Genomic DNA, 8,501 nt, shown 5'->3' with positions numbered 1-8,501 from the left:
ATGTCCTCTGTATTCTTATTTGGTTCCACTTCTTGGGTAACAATTGTGTGCTACGAAACAATACCTCCTGCAAAAAAATATAGATGGTTTAATTAGCCAGAGCCCTGGGAGAAGAGGATTGTTTTTGCATGGTGCCTAAAGATATGCAATGAAGGCACCAGGCGAACCTTCTTGGGGACAGCATTCCGCAAACAGGGAGCCACTGCAGAAAAGGCCTGTTTTTGTGTTGCCACCTTCCAGGATTCTCACGGAGGGGGCACACAAAGAATCATATTTTGGTTGCAGGGTCCAGGTTGGTGTATATGAAGAGAGGTGGTCCGGGAAGTATTGCAGTCCTGAGCCATTTAAAGCCCGGAAACTGATTGGCATCCAGTGCAGTTGGGCCAGGAATTATGCTATATGATCAGATCATCTTGTCACAGTGAGCAACCTGCCCACTGAATTCTGCATCAGCTGAAGTTTCCAAACCGTCTTCAGAGGCAGCCCTACGTATAATGTGTTGCAATAATCTAACCTAGAGGTTACCAGAGCATAAAAAACAAAAAATTAGGCTATCCCTGCCCAGATAGTGGCACAGCTGGGGGCCACCAGTGTTTCAGTCTTATCTGGATTGAGCTTCAGTTTATTGGCTCTCATCCAGTCCATTATCAAGGCCAGACACTGGTCCAGTACACCACTTTCACACTTGTTGATGTAAATGAGAACCAGAGCTGCGTGTCATCAGTATACTGATGAATTTAGTTGGAAGCCTGTATGTTTGCTAGCAGTGAAGTGAAGGTTTCATGAATGCCTACAAGGACCACCAAGCATTTATTAGAATAGATATAGGAGGTTCAGTCTTCCCCACTGCTATATTTCCCCACTGCTATATTTTCCCACTGCTATATCACATCTAGTCCATTTAGCTTTACATTGACAGTAGTTCTCCAGGATTTTAAGACAGGGTTCTCTCCCAGCCCTACCTTGCAATGCTAGGATTTGAACAAGGGATCTTCTGCATACAAAGCAAATGACCCTTCTCCAGCTATTTTTAGGTGGTTGTTGTTATGTCTGATAGCAGGTCTGATGCTATCCAAGTACTTTAACAAAAATTATCCTTTTAGAGGTCCAAATGCTTATCATATAATTTATGAATATCTGATTATCAAGTTATTTGGGCAGTCAGTATTAACAAATAAAGAACATCCTTGGTTAAGACCTTTCCATGGATCCTATTGTTACAATATTAGGATGTCGCAAAAGCATCACTTTGGGGGAAGATCAAGAAATGGTAACCTATTTATTAACAGCAGCAAGAGCAGAAATCTGGAAAACCCCTCCTCTACTAGCAGAAAAATCCTGACTCTGGAGTTGGGGAGATGACCTTCATGAGTCATGACAAAACTAAATAAGAGTAACACAAAATCAGCAAATTGAAGATAAGATAATGGAGCTTGTTTATGTGATTTGTAACAACAAGATGCAAGAACAAAGCCATATGATTTGTTTGGAGACATAAAAGTTATCAAAAACTTTATACATTTCTGTTATAGATTAAGCACTTTATCAAGTTTTAAATAAGCTAGAAACATGCAGTGTAAATTTTGTTGCATTTACAGACGATATATTTATTAAAACAACATTTATCCATCAATTGTATCAAGGTATTTGGAAACAAGTATCGCATTTAGGTTTCTGGGAATAAATAGAGAGAGCCATTCTTAAATTACGTCCCCTGTGCCTTTAAATAAAATGAAAAATCAACAGCTGAGGAACCTTCCATCCCTACATCTTCTCCTCATGTCGAATCACTGCTTCCCTACATCTTCTCCTCATGTCGAATCACTGCTTCGACCAAAAAATAAAGAGAGATGTAATATATATATATATATATATATATTATTTATACCCCGCCCATCTGACTGTCAGAAAAACCTAATTACATCGCTTCATTTGAGCTGCCACGGAAGCGAGCCTCTAAAAAGCCAGAGAACTTCGAGCGCTTTCGGACACCCTGCGTCGCCCCTCTCCCTCCTGCCCCGCACATGGAAGAGCTGCCAGTTTCAACCGGGGACCGGAAGTGTCGCATGGGGGGCAGTTCCCTATGACCTCTGAAATCCGGGATGCGGTCGAGGAAGCCGCCGGCCGGAAGTTCCGTACAGTAGGGGAAGGGAGGAGGGGGGAGCGGAGCAAAGCCTCGCGAGATCCCTTCGTGCTGAGGGCAGCGAGCCGAGCTCTCCAGATAGGCCTGCCCCCGTCTTTACCTCAGCGACGGCGCAGGCGCAGTCGGGCCGGTCTCCCCTTCTGTCTCTTTCTGTGGGAGTGTGAGGGAGAGAGAGAAGCGCAAAGCGGGCGACGGGGACCGTTCGGCGGCCGCTTCTGCCCCGCCACCTCCGGCTTGCTTAGGCCGTGAAGCGACGAGCCGTGGGCGGCGGCGGCGGCGGGATCCTGCGCGCCGGTGCGGGGCGGGCTGAGGCGCCTGTCGGCGGCGGAGGCGCGCCAGGCCTCACTCGGGGCCCAGCCGGGAATGCGGAGAGTTCGCGTCAGGCGCCGCGCATCGCCAGGAGGCCGCCGGGGACGCTTCTGAGGAGGAGGCCGGGGCGCCTCATGCGAAGAGACCGGCGCGCTCGGGGTCCGGATCCCATGGCGGCTCCTGCTCTGGGCTCGTCCTCGGCGCCTTGACGGAGTCCTGTTCGCCGGAGCGGTCCCGATGCCGAGCACTTCGGAGGCGGCGGCGGCGGCGGCGTCTTCGTCCGGAGGCGGGAGCGGCGTCCGGGGCTGGGGCGGCTCCGAGTCTCCGGCGGCGGAGAAGAAGCGGTTGCATCACCGGCGGCGGAAGCGCGGCTCGTCGGCCCAGCCGCCGGCTCCTCCTCAGCCTCCTTCGCCTCAGCCGCTGCCCGCGTCTCCCGCGGCGGCCCCTCCGCTGCTGTTCCCGCTGCTGCCGCCGCTGCCGCAGCAGCCCTCGCTCCTGCAGCCGCCGCTGCCGCCGCAGTCCCTGCTGTTCCTGGCGGCCACCGGCTCCTCCTGCTGCGGGGAAGGGGGGGAGCGGAAGCGGCCCCGGGGCAAGCGGCGCCCGGGCTCCCGGCACAAGCGGCGGCGCGTCCGGTTGCGCGGGGGGGCGGGCCTGTCGGAGCGGCGCGGGAGCGGGGCGGGCCTGGGGCCTCTGGTGGAAGCGGCGGCCGAGGAGTACGACGACGTCAGCTCCCAGTCGGAGGGGCCGCTGGGCGGCGGGACGGCCGGGGCGGGGAGCGGCGCGGGGAGCCCGGGCTCCTCCTCGGGCGGAGGCGCGGGCAGCCAGCCGCGCTCCAGCCGCGCCGAGGCGGAGCGGGGCCCCCGGCGGCCGCCGCGGAGGGAGCACCGCAGCAGCAGCGGCCGGCGCTCCCGGGAGCGCCACCGGGAGCACCGCCGGCGGGGGGAGGACAAGGACAAAGCGCCGCCGCCGGCGCCGCAGCATCCGGAGGGAGCGGCCGCGGCCGCCCGGGTAGGGGGAGCCGAGGCCTCCTCCTCCTCTTCCTCCTCCAAGTCCCGTAGCCGCCACAACCACAGCGGCGGCCAGGACCGAGAGGGGCCCCGGAGCAGCAGCGGCGGCGGCAGCGACGGCCGCAGGAAGGGCTCGGCTGTCTCGCCCAGCAGTGGCGGCGGCGGCGGCGGCAGCAGCAGCAGTAGCAGGAAGGACCGGCAGAGCAAAGCCCCGCGAAGCCAGGCGAAGGCGGCCAAGGAGCCTCCTTCTGCTTACAAGGAGACACCCAAGGCGTACCGGGAGGACAAGGCCGAGCCGAAGGCCTACCGGCGGCAGCGGTCCTCGCCGAGCCCCGGCCGCGATGACAGCCCGCCCAGCCACAGGGCCTCGCAGAGCCAGCGCAGCCGCAAGTCGCTCAGCCCCCGCTCGCCTCTCAGCCCTTATCGCCGCCGCTCGCCCAGCTATAGCCGGCACAGCTCCTACGAGCGCGGCGGGGATGTTTCACCCAGCCCGTACAGCAGCTGGCGCCGCTCTCGCAGCCCCTACAGCCCCGCCATCAGGTAAGGTGCAGGGCCAGAGGATGGTTGGGAGGGATCCTACCTTCGGAAAGGTTCAGAATTGTGACCTGAAAGGGATAGGCTGGGAATTCTCTTTAAGTTGTGGTCTTAAATATGGAAACACCTCCCTTTTCCTTTCTCTTGTGGGACCATAGTAGGAAATACAACTCAGCTGGTGAGCTTTGGCTTGAACCCATTACCAAGTTTGAGAATGCAGAATTTTCACACGAAATTGGCATTTCTTTAATTTGATGGAACTTTTAGGGTCATAGCAAAGTGCCATAGGTATTTTCTAAACAGGTCTCTTTCTAAATTGTGCTAAAAGTTGGGGGTAGTTACAATCAGTTACTGCTGGAGTGGTGCAGGTGACATACACTGAAAGTATTGTGAAATTCCTTTCAGAACCAAATCACTTCAAACTGAAAATTTTGAAAAACTTAAGATGTTTTGAGCTAAAAACTATTCACTTCTAAATGTTTTACAGCTTAAGCAAAGTAGGCTGCAATCCTATGCATGATTCTTTGGAAGTAAGTGACACTGAACTTAGTGGGGCGTACTTGCAAGTTGACATGTGTAGGATTTCACTGGTAGCATTTCTCAGTACACTACAGAAGTGTTTCCTCAAATATTATACTGTGTAAAAACAGGCTGTTATCTGCAACGCAGTGTGGCTGCAAGTTACTAGCCTATGTTTCTGCCTTTGCTGCCAAGGAAGTAGCTTCTTAATAGGCTAGTATAAAAATTGTCTTCTACCAAGGGGACTGGTGGAGGAATGACTGCATGATCTACATCTCCTCTGCTATTCTGTTTCTGTGATATAGGAAAGGGTTTTCCTTCTGCAGTGATCGTGGGAACCAAATGGGCTGACAGGAGAGACAGAATTTTCTATGCTTTCAACCAGTCAGCTCACTTACCTGCATGGAATTCTTGGTTGCTTTTGGCTGCTCACGTTGTTAAATTTGAGACTGTCTCTTCATAGAAAATGAGAAGATTGTTTTAAGACTTGGGATGTATTCTTTAGATAAGGTTTTGATTACTGTTCAGTTTTGATTTGTATATCAATACATAAAGCAGGAGTGCTTTCTACATCACCTTTTTGGGTTGAGATAAGGGCTTGGTAACATGACAAGAGGTTTTCTAGGAACATATGTTTGCCACTAGCTACTCTGGTTTTGAAAAACCTCCCTTGACCTAATCCTGTCTGTTATGACTGTTGTCTTATCCCTTGAAAAGCACTTTATGAGCTCTCTCTGTTTCACTTAGATGAACAGTATATCAGTCTTGTAGTAGGGAGGACTACTGTTTGGTTTTGGGCTTGGCTTGCATCTACTGTGTTTGCAGACCTGCAATGCAATTCTGTATATGCAAAGCAAGCCCCACTGAGTTCAATGGAGCTTATTCCCAGGTAAGTGTTTATAGAATTGTAGTCTTTGTTACAGTTTTTGTAGCTCATTACTACAAATTTCAATTCCTCTCTTCCTTCACAATACAGACAACTCCCCATTTACCCACATGGCTTCACTAGCACAGCTGATGGGTGGGGAAGAGCCTTTCCTGCCCCTCTGCTGTGGCAGTTGATCTGTCACTTCATGTTTGCAAGCCAGAGGGACAGGCTCTCACACAGCTGACAGGTGGGAACAGGGGAAGGTTCTTCCAGCCCATCAACTGAGCTGATACAGGCGACCTTTTGGGTATGCAGACAGGGGTTCAGAATGTAACCCCTGTGTAAATGGAGAGTCGCCTATATATACATATGGAACAACTGCTTTAATTGAAGTCAACATTTTCAGTAGTCCATACTCCTGTTTGATACAGAGAATCATTTAACTCGTTTTAGCACCAGTTAAGACTCTGGTTCACATAACTTCTGTTCATAGCTTTCAGATCAGTTTTCAAAAGTGTTCTGTGGTGGCATTGTGCTAGTGGAAGCACTTCTTGCACAAGGGAAGACCCCCCCCCCATTCTTCTCCTACCAATTGTCCTTTATGCCATGCTTATTATTGGAAAATACATATGTTGGTAGGAAAGAGGTCTTCGGCTCTACCTAATGTAACAAGTTGGAGAGCCAAGAAAGCCATTCCGGTTCCTTTGTTATCAGGAGCTAGATCCAAGATGATGTCTCATCTCCAGGTCCAAGGGAGAAGTGAGAGGAGGAGGCGGAAGTGAGAGAGATGCAACCTGAAGATTCTACTTCAAAGGAAGGATGTCAGCACAGTTTAAAGGACAGAGACAGTTTAGGAAGTTGGAGGTCTCCTGCTTTATCTGTTTAACCATATGCAGAACCCTTATCTCAACAAGCTGAGTGCACCCCACTTTCAGCTGGAAAAGGATTCGGGTCCTCCAGAGTGACATCAGCTGATGGGTGGGTGTGGTTTGAGGAAAATGGCCTCATGGCAAAATTGCAGTGTGATTGGTCTGTGGATCAGAGGTTCCCCACCCTTGTGCTACAGTTGGCTTTTTACATTGTGGATGGGTGGAATGCAGCAAGAGCTACAACAGTAGCTGTCTGTAATGTTTGAACCTCAGGTGCATAGTTATTTATGGCATGACGCCCCTTCCACACTGATTAGGTAGGGCTTGCCAGTAGGGCAAGTGCATGGATGACAACTTTCAAGGTTTTTTGTTGCAAATCCCTCTTTGCCCCTTAAACTCTACTTCCTCCACCAAGAGAGGGTTGTATCATTTAGGAGCTGTATGTGCATGTGATCACACACTCACACACATGCTTTCTCTCTCCCCGCTGCCTCAATATTCTGCCATGGTAAATACTAATGGAAGAGAGTTTCATTCACTCCTGTTTGTAGTATTTGACTTGTAATGTTTTGGTAATTATTATTGTCAAACCAGAGGTGATAAACCAATTTTTTTTATTATGTTTCTGAGGGAGGGTGGCAACAGATGAGGTTTATTTTTCCAGAGTAGATATAGAATAGAATTGCAAGCCATTATCTAAGTACAAAACTTTGGGGTCTGGAATGGAGCTTGTGTATGTGTGAAGGAACAAGAAGATTCACTGGAGAAAAAGGCAGGTCACAGCTTAATGGTTACAGTTCACAAGTAGCAAAGCATAGTACTCAAGCAAGAATCCACTTTCTGACAACTGTTACAGTGTCAGAAACAGCCTGTCTGCTGGGCAGAAGCAGGGACTGAACCATTCTGTGGGGATTGCAGTTATTGGCATTATAGACGGAGAATGTGCATAGCTTTTAAATTTTCTTGTAAATGTTTTTAATTCTGCTGAGTTGTTTGGCTACCTTGGACTCCTTCGAGAGGAAGGCTTGGATAAAATCGATAAATAGTAAATTATACAATAGACTTGGCATGGTTGGTATACACTGATAGAAAGTTTGGTTAGTGTCCTAATATGGCTCTAATAGTACAGTGGTACCTCGGGTTACAGACACTTCAGGTTACAGACTCCGCTAACCCAGAAGTAGTACCTCGGGTTAAGAACTTTGCGTCAGGATGAGAACAGAAATCGCACGGCGGTGCAGCGGCAGCGGGAGGCCCCATTAGCTAAAGTGGTGCTTCAGGTTAAGAACAGTTTCAGGTTAAGAATGGACCTCCGGAACGAATTAAGTTCTTAACCCGAGGTGCCACTGTACTATCCTAGCCAGCATACTTTGCAACTCCTGCTGTAACTCCTGCTGTTCCTCAGCATCCTCAACCCCTGGAATTATAGCTAAAAATGGATCATGGTCAGCTCTATACCTTTAGTGGTTTTCTTTCTCTCTTGTGTGTCATTGCCCCTTCCTTTCACATGTGAAATTTACAGGTTTCTAGTGCTGGAGGAAAAATATAGTACGCACTTCTAAATCTCCCGATAAATCACAGGTGGTGAGCCTCCAGACCAGTGGTAGGCAACCTAAGGCCCAATTGCCTTCTTAATCCGGCACACAGACGGTCCGGGAATCAGTATATTTTTACATGAGTAGAATGTGTCCTTTTATTTAAAATGCATCTCTGGGTTATTTGTGGGGCATAGGAATTGGTTCATCCCCCCCCCCAAAAAAAATATAGTCTGGCCCACCACATGGTCTGAGGGACGGTGGACCGTCCCATGGTTGAAAAAGGTTGCTGACCCCTGCTCCAGACCATGGGTCCTCTGCTCCACACCTGACATTATGAAATGTTAGATGTGAGGTAGTTAGCCATGACTGCAAAGGAACAATCAGTGCACTCCTGATTGTTGTTCTGCAAGTGTGGCTTGCACTCAGCACCTTTTAGATTGGGCGCCAAATACAAGTCCCACTAGGATGATTCCACTTCAGAGATCATGGGTGCAGACATAACTTACCAGAAGCTTTCAATGCTGAATTTAAACACCTGATCAGTTCCTTTGTGCAGTGTCCCTGTCATGTTTGGAGTTTGCTTTCAGATGCACAGTGCTTGAGTCTGCAAGGAAATAATCTTCCTTTGCAGTCATGGTTTTATGTAAAGCCAAAGTCAGAAAGAGGAAGAATCTAGAGGGTGCTTGGAGGCACTTCTGATTATTGATTTGAAAT

General features: G+C 49.8%; 1 protein-coding gene and 1 long non-coding RNA gene across 2 annotated transcripts in view; one reads left to right on the top strand and one right to left on the bottom strand.

Moving 5' to 3' along the window:
- Window positions 1-1,112: 1,112 nt before the first annotated feature.
- On the bottom strand, window positions 1,113-2,265 carry LOC310745615. The gene is made up of 2 exons (XR_014540231.1): window positions 1,835-2,265; window positions 1,113-1,804 (listed from the first exon to the last, which is right to left on the bottom strand). It is a non-coding gene; the product is annotated as an uncharacterized lncRNA (long non-coding RNA).
- Window positions 2,266-2,471: 206 nt separating this feature from the next.
- Window positions 2,472-8,501, top strand: part of CDK13 (cyclin dependent kinase 13) — a 36,873-nt gene continuing 30,843 nt past the window's right edge. The window contains exon 1 of the mRNA XM_083577566.1: window positions 2,472-3,999. Coding sequence (XP_083433692.1) covers window positions 2,690-3,999 — 1,310 coding nt within the window. The 5' untranslated portion in view covers window positions 2,472-2,689. The remainder of the gene's footprint in view (window positions 4,000-8,501) is intronic.

Source organism: Podarcis filfolensis (genome assembly GCF_964270895.1).
Source record: "Podarcis filfolensis genome assembly, chromosome: 12".
NCBI classification, from domain to species: domain Eukaryota; kingdom Metazoa; phylum Chordata; class Lepidosauria; order Squamata; family Lacertidae; genus Podarcis; species Podarcis filfolensis.
This window is presented reverse-complemented; position numbering and strand designations above follow the sequence as displayed.